This window comes from Bos grunniens, chromosome 7, assembly GCF_055505025.1.
Source record: "Bos grunniens cultivar Pamir isolate PY7600 chromosome 7, Bosgru_T2T1.0, whole genome shotgun sequence".
NCBI classification, from domain to species: domain Eukaryota; kingdom Metazoa; phylum Chordata; class Mammalia; order Artiodactyla; family Bovidae; genus Bos; species Bos grunniens.
In genome coordinates, this window is record NC_141171.1 from 21,657,640 (window position 1) to 21,675,381 (window position 17,742).

The window sequence follows — 17,742 nt, forward strand, 5'->3', positions numbered from 1 at the left end:
TGAGTGGTTGCACCACTTACTAGAGATCTCTTACAGACCAGGACCAGAACCTTGTTTCCTTTACCAGGGCATTGAAAACACTGCAGGCCATTGATGCCATTAGTGGTAAACACTTGGGGTGTCCCTGAGACAGAAGTGCTCAGGCACCAGGTGGACAAGATCTGAGTGCCACTGTCAGTCGGGGGTTGATGTACAGTGGATGAGATGCCTGTCAAGATGGCTGTGCCTGCATGGTCACCAAAATTGTTACTGAATCAAACTTAGATCTGCTTGCCTATCACACAGCAAGGCCAATCTATTGACAGGGGTTTGTGTTGAGGGAAAGTACAGTGTTTTATTGCATGGTGCCAAGCAAGGAGAACGAACAACTCATGCTCAAAAGGCACAAACTCCCTAATGACTGTTTTTTGGGGAAGGTTTTTTTTAATTTGGCTGCCTGGGGTCCTAGTTGTGGCATGTGGGATCTTCTTTGCAGCGCACAGACTCTCTGGTTGCTGAACTTGGGCTTAGCTGCCCCGCGGCATGTGGGATCTTAGTTCCTTTACCAGGGATCAAACTCGTGTCACCTGCATTGCAGGGCATATTCATAACCACTGGACCACTAGGGAAGTCCTCAGGAAAGGGTTTTTAAAGGCAACATTTGGGTTGAGGGTTGCAGGGTGCTTCACTTTCTTCTGATTGGTTGGTGGTAAGTTAACAGGATGACGTTTTAGGAATCTTAATCATTAACCCTAGTTTAGTCCAGTCTGGGGTCTAGTGCTTGTGGTCAGCATGTAGTCCTCATCGTCAAGCTGGATAGGGGTCTTAGTTTCTGCAGAACAGTTGTAAGATGTGCATGAGATTGTTGAATATATTCCTCGAGGAGGAACTAGGACTCTGATTATAGATGAACTATTGTTTCAACTACAAAGAGCAATTTCTTGGCTTTTTCTTTGATTTTGTATTCCTTCCCTTCCTTAATTAGTGACTGCTTGACTCTGCTCTTTGGAATTCAGAAAAGGCTTAGCAGACTACATCCTTTCTGTACAAACAAGAAAGGAACATGGAGTGGCTTTTGTACATGGGAGGGTCCCACAGGGTTCTGTCTTTTTCAACTTTTTTCTTTTATATTGGAGTGTGGTTGATTTACAGTGTTGTGTTAGTTTCAGGTGTAGTAGTGTAGTAGTAGTGAAGTCGCCCAGTCATGTCCGACTCTTTGCGACCCTGTGGACTGTAGCCTCCCAGGCTTCTCTGTCCATGGGATTCTCCAGGCAAGAATGCTAGAATGGGTTGCCATTTCCTTCTCCAAACAGCAAAGTAATTAGTTGTACATGTATCTATTCTTTTTCAAGTTATCTTTCCATTTAGCTTATTACAGAATGTTGAGTAGAGCTCCCTGGGTCCTTGTTGGTTATCTGTTTTAAATATATTAGTGGGTATGTGTCAGTCTGAAACATTTAATTTATCCTTTCCACCCCGCCCCCCAGCTTTTCCATTTTGGTAACCATAAGTTTGTTTTTGAAGTCTGAGAGTCTCTTTCTGTTTTGTAAATACATTCATCTGTACCTTTTTTTCCTTTTTTTTTTTTTTATAATATTCTGCATGTAAGCAAATGTATTTGTCTTTCTCTGACTTACTCAACTTAGTGTGATAATCTCTGGTTTCATCCATGTTGCTGCAAATGGCATTTCATTTTTTTTAACAGCTGAATAATTTTCCATTGTACAAGTGTACCACATCTTTTTTAATCCATTCCTCTGTTGATGGACATTCAGGTTGCTTCCATGTCTTGGCAGTTGTAAAAGTGCTGCAGTGAACAATGGAGTGCGTATATCTTCTCAAGTGCCCAGGAGTGGGACTGCTGGATCATATGGTAGTTTTTTTCTTCTTCCGTTTACTTATTTGGCTGTGCTGGGTCTTTATTGCTGTGTGCGGGCTTTCTCTAGTTGCAGTGGGCAGGCTTCTCATTGCAGTGCTTTCTCTTGTTGTGGAGTATGGGCTCTAGGGTACATGGACTTCATTAGTTGTGGCGCTCAGGCCTAGTTGCCCCACAGCATATGGATTCTTCCCAGACCAGGGATCAAACCTGTGTCCGCTCTGGGAGGTGGATTCTCAACCACTGGACCACCAAGAAGTCCCATATGGTAGTTCTGTATTAGTTCTTTAAGGAATCTCCATACTGTTCTCCATAGTGGCTGTACCAATTTACTTCTCCACGAACAGTGTACAAGGGGGTTGCCTTTTCTCCATGCCCTCACCAGCATTTGTTATTTGTCGACTTTTTGATGATGGCCATTCTGAGGATGTGAGGTGATATTTCATTGTAGTTTTGATTTGCATTTCTTTAATGTTGGATATCTTTCAATGTACTTCTTGGCCATCTGTGAGTCTTCTTTGGAAAAATATCTATTTAGGCCTTTGCCCATTTTTTTATTGGATTGCTAATTTTTTTGTTACTGAGCTGCATGAGCTGTTTGTATATTTTGGAGGTTAATGCCTTGTTGGTGGCATACTTTGTAAATATCTTCTCCCTTTCTGTGGATAGTCTATTTGCTTCATTTATGGTTTCCTTTGCTATGCAAAAGCTTTTACATTTAATTAGGTTCCATTTGTTTGTTTTTGTTTTCATTTTCATTACTCTGGGAGGTGGATTGAAAAAGATCTCTCGAGCTCCTGTTACCAGCCTTGAGGTTCTCGCGAGATCCGCCTCCTCAATACCAAGCGCCTGTGTCTGGCAGAGCCGGTGTGAGACAAAGAGACAATCCTTCCCAGCCGCCAGGATAATCAAGAGTTTTGGCCGGACCTTCGAGCACACACCGAGATAGTGAGGAGCCAGACGAAAAGCACAGACTATGGCGCTGAAACGGATTAATAAGGAACTTAGTGATTTGGCCCGTGACCCTCCAGCACAATGTTCTGCAGGTCCAGTTGGGGATGATATGTTTCATTGGCAAGCCACAATTATGGGACCTAATGACAGCCCATATCAAGGCGGTGTATTCTTTTTGACAATTCATTTTCCTACAGACTACCCCTTCAAACCACCTAAGGTTGCATTTACAACAAGAATTTATCATCCAAATATTAACAGTAATGGCAGCATTTGTCTCGATATTCTAAGATCACAGTGGTCTCCTGCTTTAACTATTTCTAAAGTTCTTTTATCCATTTGTTCACTGCTGTGTGATCCAAACCCAGATGACCCCCTAGTGCCAGAGATTGCACGGATCTATAAAACAGAGATAAGTACAACAGAATATCTCGGGAATGGACTCAGAAGTATGCCATGTGATGCTACCTTAAAGTCAGAATAACCTGCATTATAGCTGGAATAAACTTTAAATTACTGTTCCTTTTTTGATTTTCTTATCCGGCTGCTCCCCTATCAGACCTCATCTTTTTTAATTTTATTTTTTGTTTACCTCCCTCCATTCATTCACATGCTCATCTGAGAAGACTTAAGTTCTTCCAGCTTTGGACAATAACTGCTTTTAGAAACTGTAAAGTAGTTACAAGAGAACAGTTGCCCAAGATTCAGAATTTTAAAAAAAAAATGGAGCATGTGTATTATGTGGCCAATGTCTTCACTCTAACTTGGTTATGAGACTAAAACCATTCCTCACTGCTCTAACATGCTGAAGAGTCATCTGAGAGGGAGGGAGATGGATGCTGAGTTGTCACATCAAAGGAAGCAGCATTATTCTAGCAGCATCCATTCTTGTTTAAGCCTTCCACTGTTAGAGATTTGAGGTTACATGATATACTTTATGCTCATAACTGATATGGCTGGAGAATTGGTATTGAATTTATAGCATCAGCAGAATAGAAAATGTGATGTATTTTATGCATGTCAATAAAGGAATGACCTGTTCTTGTTCTACAGAGAATGGAAATTGGAAGTCAAACACCCTTTGTATTCCAAAATAGGGTTTCAAAACATTTTGTAACTTTCATTTAAATTGTTAGGAGGCTTGGAGCTATTAGTTAATCTATCTTCCAATACACTGTTTAATATAGCACTGAATAAATGATGCAAGTTGTCAATGGATGAGTGATCAACTAATAGCTCTGCTAGTAATTGATTTATTTTTCTTCAATAAAGTTGCATAAACCAATGAGTTAGCTGCCTGGATTAATCAGTATGGGAAACAATCTTTTGTAAACGCAAAGCTGTTTTTTGTATATACTGTTGGGATTTGCCTCATTGTTTGACATCAAAGATGATGTAAAGTTCAAGAGAGTGAATATTTTGCCATGTTCAGTTAAAAATGCGCAGTCTGTTACAGGTTGACACATTGGTTGACCTGATTTATGCAGAATTAATAAGCTATTCAGATAGTGTAGCTTTAGTATGCTGCACATGATACTGGCAGCCTGGGAGTTCATAGATGGACTTGGGACCCAGCAGATTTGAAACATGTATATGGAGTTTAAGAAATTTATTTTCCAGGTGCAACCCCCATCTAACTAAATTTTTTCTTCACCTTGTACGCTTGACAGCTGAAAAGACCATAACATGGGAGTAATAATGGGTCAAAATTTACAAAATAAAGTACTGTTTTGGTGTGGGAGTTGTCATGAGGCTATGTTGAAGTGACTTTAACCATGTGGGATATTGAGTTTTTTAATGGATTGAATATCCATTAAAATGGATTTGTTCAGCCATTTACATTAATGAGCATTTAAATGCAACAGATACCATTTCAGGTGACTTAACGTGAATGAATAAAAGTCAATGCTATTGGGAAAAAAAAAAAAAAAAAAGATCTCTCTGTGATTTTTGTCAGAGTGTTCTGCCTATGTTTTCCTCTAAGAGTTTTAAAATATTTAGCCTTAACATTTAGGTCTTTAATCCATTTGGGGTTTATATTTTTGTGTATAGTGATAGGGAGTGTTCTAGTTTCATTTATTTAATGTAGTTGTCCAGTTTTCCCAACATCACTTATTGAAGAGACGGTCTTTCCCCCGTTGTATATTTCTGCCTCTTTTGTCGTAAATTGCGTGACCATAGGTATGTGGGTTTGGTCTGTTCCTGTTTTCTCATTCTTCCTGGTTCAGTCTTGGAAGGTTGTGCCTATCTAAGAATTTGTCCACTTCTTCCAGGTTGTCCCATTTTATTGGCATATGGTTGCTTATAGTAGTCTCTTATGATCCTTTGTATTTCTGTGGTGTCCATTGTAATTAATCCTTTCACTTCTAATTTTACTGATTTGAGCTCTCTTTTTCTTGCTGAGTCCAGGTAAAGGTTTATTAATTTTGTTTACCTTCTCAAAGAACCACCTTTTAGTTTTATTGACCTGTTGTTATCCTTGTCTCCATTTCACTTACTTCTGCTCTGATCTTTATGATTTCTTTCCTTCTGCTGACTTGGGGTTTTGTTTTTTCTTTTTTTTCTAATTGCTTTAGGTACAAGGTTAGGTTGTTTATTTGAGATTTTTCTTGTTTCCTGAGGTAAGATTGTATTGCTGTAGATTTCCCTATTAGAGCTGCTTTCATTTCATGCCATAGCTTTTGGATATTCTTGCTTTTGTGTTCATTTGTCTCTAGGTATTTTTTGATTTCCTGTTTGGTTTCTTCAGTGATCCATTGGTTGTTTAGTAGCATATTGTTTAGCCTCCAAGTATTTGTATTTTTTACAGTTTTTTTTTTCTTGTATTGATTTCTAATCTCATAGCAGTGTGGTCAGAAAAATGCTTAATATGATTTCAATTTTGTTAAATTTACCGAGGCTTGCTTTGTGACCCAGTATGTATGTGACAGAGTTTTGCCAAGAAAATGCACTGGTTATAACAAACACCCTCTTCCAACAACACAAGAGAAGACTCTACACATGGACATCACCAGATGGTCAACACCGAAATCAGATTGATTATATTCTTTGCAGCCAAAGATGGAGAAGCTTTATACAGTCAACAAAAACAAGACTGGGAGCAGACTGTGGCTCAGATCATGAACTCCTTATTGCCAAATTCAGACTTAAATTGAAGAAAGTAGGGAAAACCACTAGACCATTCAGGTATGACCTAAATCAAATCCCTTATGATTATACAGTGGAAGTGAGAAATAGATTTAAGGGACTAGCTCTGATATAGAGTGCCTGATGAACTATGGACTGAGATTCATGACATTGTACAGGAGACAGGGATCAAGACCATCCCCATGGAAAAGAAATGCAAAAAAGCAAAATGGCTGTCTGGGGAGGCCTTACAAATAGCTGTGAAAAGAAGAGAAGCAAAAAGCAAAGGAAAAAAGGAAAGATATAAGCATCTGAATGCAGAGTTCCAAAGAATAGCAAGAAGAGATAAGAAAGCCTTCCTCAGTGATCAGTGCAAAGAAATAGAGGAAAACAACAGAATGGGAAAGACTAGAGATCTCTTCAAGAAAATTAGAGATACCAAGGGAACATATCATGCAAAGATGGGCTCGATAAAGGACAGAAATGGTATGGACCTAACAGAAGCAGAAGATATTAAGAAGAGGTGGCAAGAATACACAGAAGAACTGCACGAAAAAGAGCTTCACGACCCAGATAGTCACGATGGTGTGATCACTGACCTAGAGCCAGACATCCTGGAATGTGAAGTCAAGTGGGCCTTAGAAAGCATCACTACGAACAAAGCTAGTGGAGGCGATGGCATTCCAGTTGAGCTATTCCAAATCCTGAAAGATGATGCTGTGAAAGTGCTGCACTCAATATGCCAGCAAATTTGGAAAACTCACCAGTGGCCACAGGACTAGAAAAGGTCAGTTTTCATTCCAATCCCAAAGAAAGGCAATGCCAAAGAATGCTCAAACTACCACACAATTGCACTCATCTCACACACTAGTAAAGTAATGCTCAAAATTCTCCAAGCCAGGCTTCAGCAATATGTGAACCATGAACTTCCTGATGTTCAAGCTGCTTTTAGAAAAGGCAGATGAACCAGAGATAAAATTGCCAACATCCGCTGGATCATGGAAAAAGCAAGAGAGTTCCAGAAAAACATCTACTTCTGCTTTATTGACTATGCCAAAGCCTTTGACTGTGTGGATCACAATCAACTGTGGAAAATTCTGAAAGAGATGGGAATACCAGACCACCTGACCTGCCTCTTGAGAAATCTGTATTCAGGTCAGGAAGCAACAGTTAGCACTGGACATGGAACAACAGACTGGTTCCAAATAGGAAAAGGAGTACGTCAAGGCTGTATATTGTCACCCTGCTTATTTAACTTAAATGCAGAGTACATCATGAGAAATGCTGGTCTGGAAGAAACACAAGCTGGAATCAAGATTGCCGGGAGAAATATCAATAACCTCAGATATGCAGATGACACCACCCTTAAGGCAGAAAGTGAAGAGGAACTAAAAAGCCTCTTGATGAAAGTGAAAGTGGAGAGTGAAAAAGTTGGCTTAAAGCTCAACATTCAGAAAACGAAGATCATGGCATCCGGTCCCATCACTTCATGGGAAATAGATGGGGAAACAGTGGAAACAGTGTCAGACTTTATTTTTCTGGGCTCCAAAATTCACTGAAGATGCTGATTGCAGCCAGGAAATTAAAAGACACTTCTTCCTTGGAAGGAAAGTTATGACCAACCTAGATAGCATATTCAAAAGCAGAGACATTACCTTGCCAACAAAGGTCCGTCTAGTCAAGGCTATGGTTTTTCCTGTGGTCAGGTATGGATGTGAGAGTTGGACTGTGAAGAAGGCTGAGCGCCGAAGAATTGATGCTTTTGAACTGTGGTGTTGGAGAAGACTCCTGAGAGTCCCTTGGACTGCAAGGAGATCCAACCAGTCCATTCTGAAGGAGATCAGCCCTGGGATTTCTTTGGAAGGAATGATGCTAAAGCTGAAACTCCAGTACTTTGGCCGCCTCATGCAAAGAGTTGACTCATTGAAAAAGATTCTGATGCTGGGAGGGATTGGGGGCAGGAGGAGAAGGGGACGACAGAGGATGAGATGGCTGGATGGCATCACTGACTTGATGGACGTGAGTCTGAGTGAACTCCGGGAGTTGGTGATGGACAGGGAGGCCTGGAGTGCTGCGATTCATGGGGTCGCAAAGAGTCGGACACGACTGAGTGACTGAACTGAACTGATGTATGTGATCAATCTAGAAAATGTTGCATGTATACTTGAGAAGAATGTATATTCTGCTGCTTTTGGATGAAATACTCTATAAAAATCAGTTGTCTATCTGTTCCAATGTCATTTAAGGCCTGTTTTTCCTTATTGATTTTCTGTCTGGATGATCTGTCCATTGTTGAAAGTGGGGTGTTTAAGTCTTCCACAATTACTGTGTTACTGTTAGTGTCTCCTGGTCTTAGCATCTGCCTTATATATTGAGGTACTTCTGTGTTGGATGCATATATATTTACAATTATTATATATTCTTCTTGGATTGATCCCTTAATGATCATGTTAGTGTCCTTTGTTTCTTGTAACAGTCTTTAATTCTGTTTTGTCTGATATGAGTATTGCTACTCCAGCTTTCTTTTGATCTCCATTTGCATGGAATACCTTTTTCCACCTCATCACTTTTAGTCTGTATGTGTCTCTAGATCTCAAATGGATCTGTTGTAGACAGCATATATATAGGTCTTGTTTTTGTGTACATTCAGCCAGTCTGTGTGTTTTGGTTGGAGCATTTAATCCATTTACATTTAAAGTAATTATTGGTATGTATGTTCACTGTGTTGGATTTTTTTTTTTTAGGTCTTTTTGCTCCCCTTCTTTTATTCTCTTTTTTTTGTGATTTGATGGTTAATTTTAGTGTTGTGTTTGGAATCCTTTTTCATTTTTGTGTGTGTATCTATTGTAGATTTCTGATTTGCTGTTACCGTGAGGTTTTGATATAGTAGTTTGTATGTAAAGAAGATTGATTTAAGTTGCTGATCCTTTCCAGTACCCTGCTTTTGTGCTGTCCTCTTCTTAGGATTATGATATCATATTTGTGTGTGGGTATTTCCTACCTTTACTGTGTGTTTGCCTTTACTGATGAGTGCTTCCATTTGTAATTTTCTTTTTTCTATTTGTGTCCTTTTCCACCTGGGGATTTTCCTTCAGCATTTGTTGCACAGCTAGTCTCCCAGTGCTGAATTCTCTTAGGTTTTGCTTGTCTAGTAAGCTTTTGATTTCTCCATCAAATCTGAATGAGAGTCTTGCTGGGTAGAGTATTCTTGGTTGTAGGTTCTTCCCTTTCATCTCTTTAAATATGTTTTGCCACTCCCTTCTGGCCTGCAGAGTCTCTGATGAAAAATCAGCTGATGATCTTACAGAGTCCCTTGTATGTTAATTGTTGCTTGTTTCTTGTTGCTTTTAATATTTTCTCTTTGTCTTCATTATTTGTCAATTTGATTACTATTTTGTTTTGGCATGTTCCTTCTTCAGTTTACCCTGCATGGGGCTTTCTGTACTTCTTGGACTTGGGTGACTATTTCCTTTCCCCTGTTAGGGGAATTTTCAGCTGTTATCTCTTCAAATATTTTTTCAGGTCCTTCTAAGACCCCTGATGCAAATGGCAGTGTGTTTAATGTTGTCCCAGAGGTGCCTGATACTGTTATCATTTCTTTTTTTTTTCTGTTTTCTGTTCCACGGCAGTGATTTCCAGTATTCTGTTTTCCAGCTTACTTACCTGTTTTTCTGCCTCATTTACTCTGCTACTGATTCCTTCTTTTGTGTTTTTTATTTCAGGTGTTGTGTTGTTCATCTCTGTTTTTTAGATCTTGTAGCTTTTTTAAACATTTCCTGTATCTTTTTGGTCTGTGCCTCTATTATTTTTTGAGATGTTGGATCATCTTTACTCTCATTACTCTGAATTCTTTTTCAGTTAGAGTACCTATACTCCATTTCACTTTGTTGTTTTTCTCTAGTTTTATCTTGTTCCTTTGTCTGGGACATACTCTCCTGCCATCTCATTTTGTCTGCCTTTATGTCATTGCTGTTTCCATTCCACCATCTGCAGGGTTGTAGTTATTATTGCTTCTGCTATCTGCCCACTGGTGGGTGAGGCTGATCTAAGAGGCTTGTGCAGACTTCTTGGTGGGAGGGACTGTTTCTTGCCCACTGGAGGGTAGAGCTGGACCATGTATCTCTGGTGGACAGTGCTGTGTCAAAGGGTGTGTTTAACATGCAGCTGTAGGCTTGGTAAGATTTTATGCAGCCTGTCTGCTGATGGGTGAGGCTGTGTTACTGCCCTGTTGGTCATTTGGCCTGAGGTGTTCCAGTACAGGAACCTACTGGCTGTTGGGTGGGGTGGGGGGTCTTGTGAGAAAATGATGGCCTCCAGGAGGGCTCACATCAATAAGTACTTCCCAGAACTATTGCTGATAGTGTCTTTTCCACACAGTAATCCATAGCTGCCCCTGACTCCCTAGGAGGCTCTCTAAGACCAGCAGGTAGGTCTGGCCTAGGCTTCTATAAGGTCACTGCTTTTCCCCCTGGATACTGTTCTGCATGAGACCTGTGTGTGCCCTCCAAGAGTAGAGTTTGTTTCCCTTAGTCCTGTGCTCTGTGGGCTTCTCCTCCCAATGCCAGACCCCCAGGATGGGATGGGAAGCCTGATATGGGGCTCAAAACTTTCACTCTTGTGGGAGGACCTCTATGATGTAATTATTTCCCAGTTTGTGTGTTGCCCACCTGCTGCATATGGGATTTGATTTTATTGTGATTGCACCCCTTCTGTGTCTTGTGGCTTCTCCTTTGTCTTTGAATACAGGATATCTGTTTGGGTAAGTTTCAATGTTTTTTTTTTGTTGTTGGTGGTAGTTCACCAGTTAGTTGTGACTTTGGTGTTTTCTTGATACGGTGTGAGCTCACATCCTTCTGCTCCACCATCTCGTCTCAGGGTCCTGCTTTATTTCAGAATCATATTCAGTTTTTTCATTTTTCATATATAATTTATCTGTGCTTAATAATTGTATATAGAATTAATAACTTGTTATTGGAAATGACCTTAGACTTTGCAGACTGATACCAGTTTGAAGAATGTTTCCCATCTGCAGTAACATAAGCATAGAAAGTGAAAGTACATGATTAAAAACTTTCACTGCAGTTAGACGTTTTCATGACATCCAAGGGCATGATTTTTTTTCCAGAGATACCACTTTTCCACATTAGACATATACACATTATTTTTTAACATAGATTTTCTAAGCGTTGATATAGACCAATAATGTTCAAACGAAGGTTTAAAGCATTTTAACACTTGAATCAAACCAGACCTTATGTGGAAGCCCAGTCTATAAAATACATGAAAGTAAAGTTCTCTTTAGAATTTGTCTGGACCTGAAAAACCCCAGACTCACACTGTGGCCCCTCATTGCCAGCACTAGGCCATCTAGTGCTTGTCAGAGCACAGTCTGAAACCCACTGCTTTATGGAGACCAACACATTTATTTACTGCAACTAAAATTAGGAATAACATATATCCCATGACAGAGAAAAGGCAGTTTTTGTAATGTATAAATATATCTTATAATACAGCCCCCAAACTCTAATTAGATTTAAAATCAACACCTAGAATTCAGAGTATTTGCTTTTGTGACTTTGTCTCTGATATTGTTTTTTAAACTTTTGTCGTCTTTGTCTGTGAGGTCTTACTACCTGTGGAAATGGCTTGCCCCACTGGCAGCCCCTCTACCTCAGTTTCACTTTATTCTGTTGATTTTTGGAGGTGACTTCTAGTCCATGCAAAATGAGTTTTATATTTCTATGTATATTTTACAGGTAGTATTAAAATACTTTGTGTATTTTAGATACACATATCCTAAATACAACCTTCAAGTTGGGTCAAAGTTCTCATAAAGTTACTCACAGAAAGATAATATTTTTACATAGATACCATCAGATCAGATCAGTCGCTCAGTCGTGTCCGACTCTTTGCGACCCCATGAATCGCAGCACGCCAGGCTTCCCTGTCTATCACCAACTCCCAGAGTTCACTGAGACTCACGTCCATTGAGTCAGTGATGCCATCCAGCCATCTCATCCTCTGTCGTCCCCTTCTCCTCCTGCCCCCAATCCCCCCCAGCATCAGAGTCCTTTCCAATGAGTCAGCTCTTTGCATGAGGTGGCCAAAGTACTGGAGTTGCAGCTTTAGCATCATTCCTTCCAAAGAAATCCCAGGGCTGATCTCCTTCAGAATGGACTGGTTGGATCTCCTTGCAGTCCAAGGGACTCTCAAGAGTCTTCTCCAACACCACAGTTCAAAAGCATCAATTCTTCGGCGCTCAGCCTTCTTCACAGCCCAACTCTCACATCCATACATGACCACAGGAAAAACCATAGCCTTGACTAGATGGACCTTTGTTGGCAAGGTAATGTCTCTGCTTTTGAATATGCTATCTAGGTTGGTCATAACTTTCCTTCCAAAGAGTAAGCATCTTTTAATTTCCTGGCTGCAATCACCATCTGTAGTGATTTTGGAGCCCAGAAAAATAAAGTCTGACACTGTTTCCACTGTTTCCCCATCTATTTCCCATGAAGTGATGGGACCGGATGCCATGATCTTCGTTTTCTGAATGTTGAGCTTTAAGCCAACTTTTTCACTCTCCACTTTCACTTTCATCAAGAGGCTTTTTAGTTCCTCTTCACTTTCTGCCTTAAGGGTGGTGTCATCTGCATATCTGAGGTTATTGATATTTCTCCCGGCAATCTTGATTCCAGCTTGTGTTTCTTCCAGACCAGCATTTCTCATGATGTACTCTGCATTTAAGTTAAATAAGCAGGGTGACAATATACAGCCTTGACGTACTCCTTTTCCTATTTGGAACCAGTCTGTTGTTCCATGTCCAGTGCTAACTGTTGCTTCCTGACCTGAATACAGATTTCTCAAGAGGCAGGTCAGGTGGTCTGGTATTCCCATCTCTTTCAGAATTTTCCACAGTTGATTGTGATCCACACAGTCAAAGGCTTTGGCATAGTCAATAAAGCAGAAGTAGATGTTTTTCTGGAACTCTCTTGCTTTTTCCATGATCCAGCGGATGTTGGCAATTTTATCTCTGGTTCCTCTGCCTTTTCTAAAAGCAGCTTGAACATCAGGAAGTTCACGGTTCATATATTGCTGAAGCCTGGCTTGGAGAATTTTGAGCATTACTTTACTAGCGTGTGAGATGAGTGCAACTGTGCGGTAGTTTGAGCATTCTTTGGCATTGCCTTTCTTTGGGATTGGAATGAAAACTGACCTTTTCTAGTCCTGTGGCCACTGGTGAGTTTTCCAAATTTGCTGGCATATTGAGTGCAGCACTTTCACAGCATCATCTTTCAGGATTTGGAATAGCTCAACTGGAATTCCATCACCTCCACTAGCTTTGTTCGTAGTAATGCTTTCTAAGGCCCACTTGACTTCACATTCCAGGATGTCTGGCTCTAGGTCAGTGATCACACCATCGTGATTATCCGGGTCGTGAAGCTCTTTTTTTGTACAGTTCTTCTGTGTATTCTTGCCATCTCTTCTTAATATCTTCTGCTTCTGTTAGGTCCATACCATTTCTGTCCTTTATTGAGCTCATCTTTGCATGATATGTTCCTTTGGTATCTTGGATTTTCATGAAGAGATCCCTAGTCTTTCCCATTCTGTTGTTTTCCTCTATTTCTTTGCACTGATCACTGAGGAAGGCTTTCTTATCTCTTCTTGCTATTCTTTGGAACTCTGCATTCAGATGCTTATATCTTTCCTTTTCTCTTTTGCTTTTCGCTTCTCTTCTTTTCTCAGCTATTTGTAAGGCCTCCCCAGACAGCCATTTGGCTTTTTTGCATTTCTTTTCCATGGGAATGGTCTTGATCCCTGTCTCCTGTACAATGTCACGAACCTCATTCCATAGTTCATCAGGCACTCTATCAGATCTAGGCCCTTAAATCTATTTCTCACTTCCACTGTATAATCATAAGGGATTTGATTTAGGTCATACCTGAATGGTCTAGTGGTTTTCCCTACTTTCTTCAATTTAAGTCTGAATTTGGCAATAAGGAGTTCATGGTCTGAGCCACAGTCAGGTCCTGGTCTTGTTTTTGCTGACTGTATAGGGCTTCTCCATCTTTGGCTGCAAAAAATACAATCAGTCTGATTTCCATGTTGACCATCTGGTGATGTCCATGTAGAGAGTCTTCTCTTGTGTTGTTGGAAGAGGGTGTTTGTTATGACCAGTGCATTTTCTTGGCAAAACTCTATTAGTCTTTGCCCTGCTTCATTTCGTATTCCAAGGCCAAATTTGCCTGTTACTCCAGGTGTTTCTAGGAGAAGGCAATGGCACCCCACTCCAGTATTCTTGCCTGGAAAATCCCATGGTCGGAAGAGCCTGGTGGGCTGCAGTCCATGGGATTGCTAGGAGTTGGGCACAACTGAGTGACTTCACTTTCACTTTTCACTTTCATGCCTTGGAGAAGGAAATGGCAACCCACTTCAGTGTTCTTGCCTGGAGAATCCCGGGGACAGAGGAGCCTAGTGGGCTGCCGTCTATGGGGTCGCACAGAGTCGGACACGACTGAAGCGACTTAGCAGCAGCAGCAGTCAGGTGTTTCTTGACTTCTGCTTTTCCATTCCAGTCCCCTATAATGAAAAGGACATCTTTTGGGGGTGTTAGTTCTAAAAGGTCTTGTAGGTCTTCATAAAACCGTTCAACTTCAGCTTCTTCAGCGTTACTGGTTGGGGCATAGACTTGGATTACTGTGATATTGAATGGTTTGCCTTGGAAACGAACAGAGATCATTCTGTCGTTTTTGAGACTGCATCCAAGTACTGCATTTCGGACTCTTGTTGACCATGATGGCCACTCCATTTCTTCTGAGGAATTCCTGCCCGCAGTAGTAGATATAATGATCATCTGAGTTAATTTCACCCATTCCAGTCCATTTGAGTTCGCTGATTCCATAGATCTGATTATTTCACTTACCTGTGTGAAATACTCTAGTGGTTTCAAATTGCTCTTAAGATAAAGACCAATAATTAGAGAAGTGCAAATCAAAACTACAGTGAGGTATCACCTCACAGCAGTCAGACTGGCCGTCATTAAAAAGTTTGTAAATGCTGGAGATGGTGGGCAGAAAAGGGAGTCCTCCTGCACTGTTGGTGGGCATGTAAATTGGTGCAGCCACTATGAAAAACAGTGTGTAGATTCCTCAGAAAACTAGAGTTGCCAAGTGACCCAGCAATTCCATTCCTGTGTATATATTCAGTCAGAACTCTAATTTGAAAATATACATGCTCCCTTACCTCTTCTGAACAGTCCCTCAGAGCCATCTGAGAGACTGTCTCTTGGGCTTAAATATTTAGTATGTCCACTGAATAAAGACACAGTGCTTAAGTTTAGGTTGTGCATATTTTTAAGTGGACACTCATTTCTTGGTGAAGCAGAAAGGATGTGGATAGAGGGTCCAAGTCAGAATATAAACAGCAGCACTATTTATAGTAGCCAACACATGGAAACAACCTAAATGTTCATCGACAGATAAATGGACAAAGAAAATGTGGTATATATATATGCAATGGAATACTACTCAGTCGTGAAAAGGAATGAAATAATGCCATTTGCAGCAGCATGGATGAACCTAGAGACTATCATACTTTAAGTGAAGCAAGTTAGACAAATACTACAATGTTGGTTTTTTTGTGAAATCTAAAATATAGCTAAAAATTAACTTATTTGTGAAACAGAAACAGACTCACAGACATAGAAAACAGACTTGTGGCTGCCAAGGTTGGGGGAGTGCAGGAGGGATGGATTAGGGGTTTAGGATTAGCAGGTGCAAACTATTATATATAGAATAAAAAGCAACAAGGTCCTACCATATGGTACAATATCCTGTAATAACCATAATGGAAAAGAATATGAACAAGAATGTGTATGTGTGTATATGTATGTAATCTGAGTCACCCTGCTGTATACCAGAAGCTAGCACAACAGTGTAAATCAACTGTAGTTAGTTCAATAAAATCAAATTTGTCCAATAACTATGCTTAGTCTTATTTTTGCTTACCTCTTTAGCCAGATATCCCACCTGTTTCCCCTGTGCTGCCCACTCTTTACTTGGCTTTTGTTTGTTTAGTTGGTTTTCATTTTTTAAGTTACCTAGTTTTTCTTATTTCAGGCTTCTTGCACATACTCTTTTCTCCTATTCTAACACACAGATTGAACCTGCTGTTTCTTCAGATCTTAGCTTAAACATCATCTTGGGGAAACTTACCCTGTCCCTGTTTCACTAGCTTAAGTCTCTCCATAATGTATTCTCCTGTAGTTTCCTGTATTTTTTTTTTTCATGGCATTATCACAGTTAAAATAATTTTTGTGTGTAATTATTTATTTGTATGTTCTCCCTGCAGATTTTTGCTTCCACCGTGTAGAAACTCTGCCTCGTTCATCACCCTGTCCTCACTATCTAGCAGCGTCTGACATGTAGTAGATATTCGGTAAATACCTGAGGAAGAACTATGGATATATGTGTAAAATCTGTATTTTTATTTTTTTTTAGGTGAAAGAAAGACCCGATGTGGGAGTTTATATCAAGGATTTATCAGCTTATGTGGTCAATAATGCTGATGATATGGATAGAATTATGACACTGGGCCACAAGAATCGTAAGTGTAGTGCTTAATTGTGATTAAACAGTTACATGTCGTGTAGTCTGGTTTAGAAGCAAAGTTGCTATGACACTTTGCACCATAAAGAGTGGATTTTTCAGTTTCTTGTTAACCATTTCTCTTTGATTATTTACTGTGTGGAAAGGATACACGAATGAAAGATATCACAGATTGCTTTCTATGTTGTCCAAAATTTTGTTGCTTATTGATAATGCTGTATCTGAGACACTCATATCACTGTCTCTTGTTAGCTGTAATAATATTGGTAACATTTATTGAGTTCTTACCATGTGGCAAGTACTTGTGCAAATGCTTTGTAAGAATGGTCTCTTTTAATCCTCAGGATGGACTTTATTAAGGTATTAAATTCCTATATTATGGCTGAGAAAACTGACATTTAAAGTAAATTATCTAAGGTCATATACTGTTTAATAAGTGTCAGAATGAGTATGTGAATCTACACTGTTAGTTAGCAGTAACCACTCAGCCACAAAAAGGAACGAATGTGAATTAGTTGAACTGAGGTGGATGAACCTAGAGCCTGTTACACAGAGTAAAGTAAGTCAGAAAGAGAAAAACAAATATTATATATTAACATACACATATAGAATCTAGAAAAATGGTACTGATGAACCTATTTGCAGGGCAGCAGTAGAGACACAGATGTAGAGAACAGTCTTGTAGGCCACAGCAGGGGAAGGAGAGGGTGGGATGTATTGTGAAAGCAGCATTGACATATGTATACTGCTGCTGCTGCTAAGTCGCTTCAGTCGTGTCTGACTCTGTGCCGACCCCATAGACGGCAGCCCACCAGGCTTCCCCGTCCCTGGGATTCTCCAGGCAAGAACAGTGGAGTGGGTTGCCATTTCCTTCTCCAATGCATGCAAGTGAAAAGTGAAAGTGAAGTCACTCAGTCGTGTCCGACTCTAGTGACCCCATGGACTGCAGCCCACCAGGCTCCTCTGTCCATGGGATTCTCCAGGCAAAAGTACTGGAGTGGGGTGCCATATGTATAGTACCATGTGTCAAATAGCTAGCTAGTGGGAAGCTGCTGCATAACACAGGGAGCCCAGCCTGGCGCCCTGTGACACCCAAGAGGGGTGGATTGGCTGGGGGAGGTTGGGAGGGAGGCTCAAGAGGGAGGTGAAATATATATGGGCTTCCCTTGTGGCTGGTAAAGAATCTGCCTGCAGTGTGGGAGA

General features: G+C 40.4%; 1 protein-coding gene and 1 pseudogene across 11 annotated transcripts in view; both read left to right on the forward strand.

The window, feature by feature from the left end:
• The window catches only part of KIF3A (kinesin family member 3A), a 98,163-nt gene that overhangs the window by 36,278 nt on the left and 44,143 nt on the right, over positions 1 to 17,742 (forward strand). For all 10 annotated transcript variants that reach the window (XM_086410331.1, XM_086410338.1, XM_086410339.1 and 7 more), the window contains one exon: positions 16,432 to 16,537. In XM_086410331.1, the coding sequence (XP_086266457.1) occupies positions 16,432 to 16,537 (106 nt within the window). The remainder of the gene's footprint in view (positions 1 to 16,431; positions 16,538 to 17,742) is intronic.
• On the forward strand, positions 2,653 to 3,330 carry LOC147368893 (ubiquitin-conjugating enzyme E2 D3 pseudogene; annotated as a pseudogene). The gene has a single exon (XR_015166888.1). The product of XR_015166888.1 is annotated as a ubiquitin-conjugating enzyme E2 D3 pseudogene (transcript).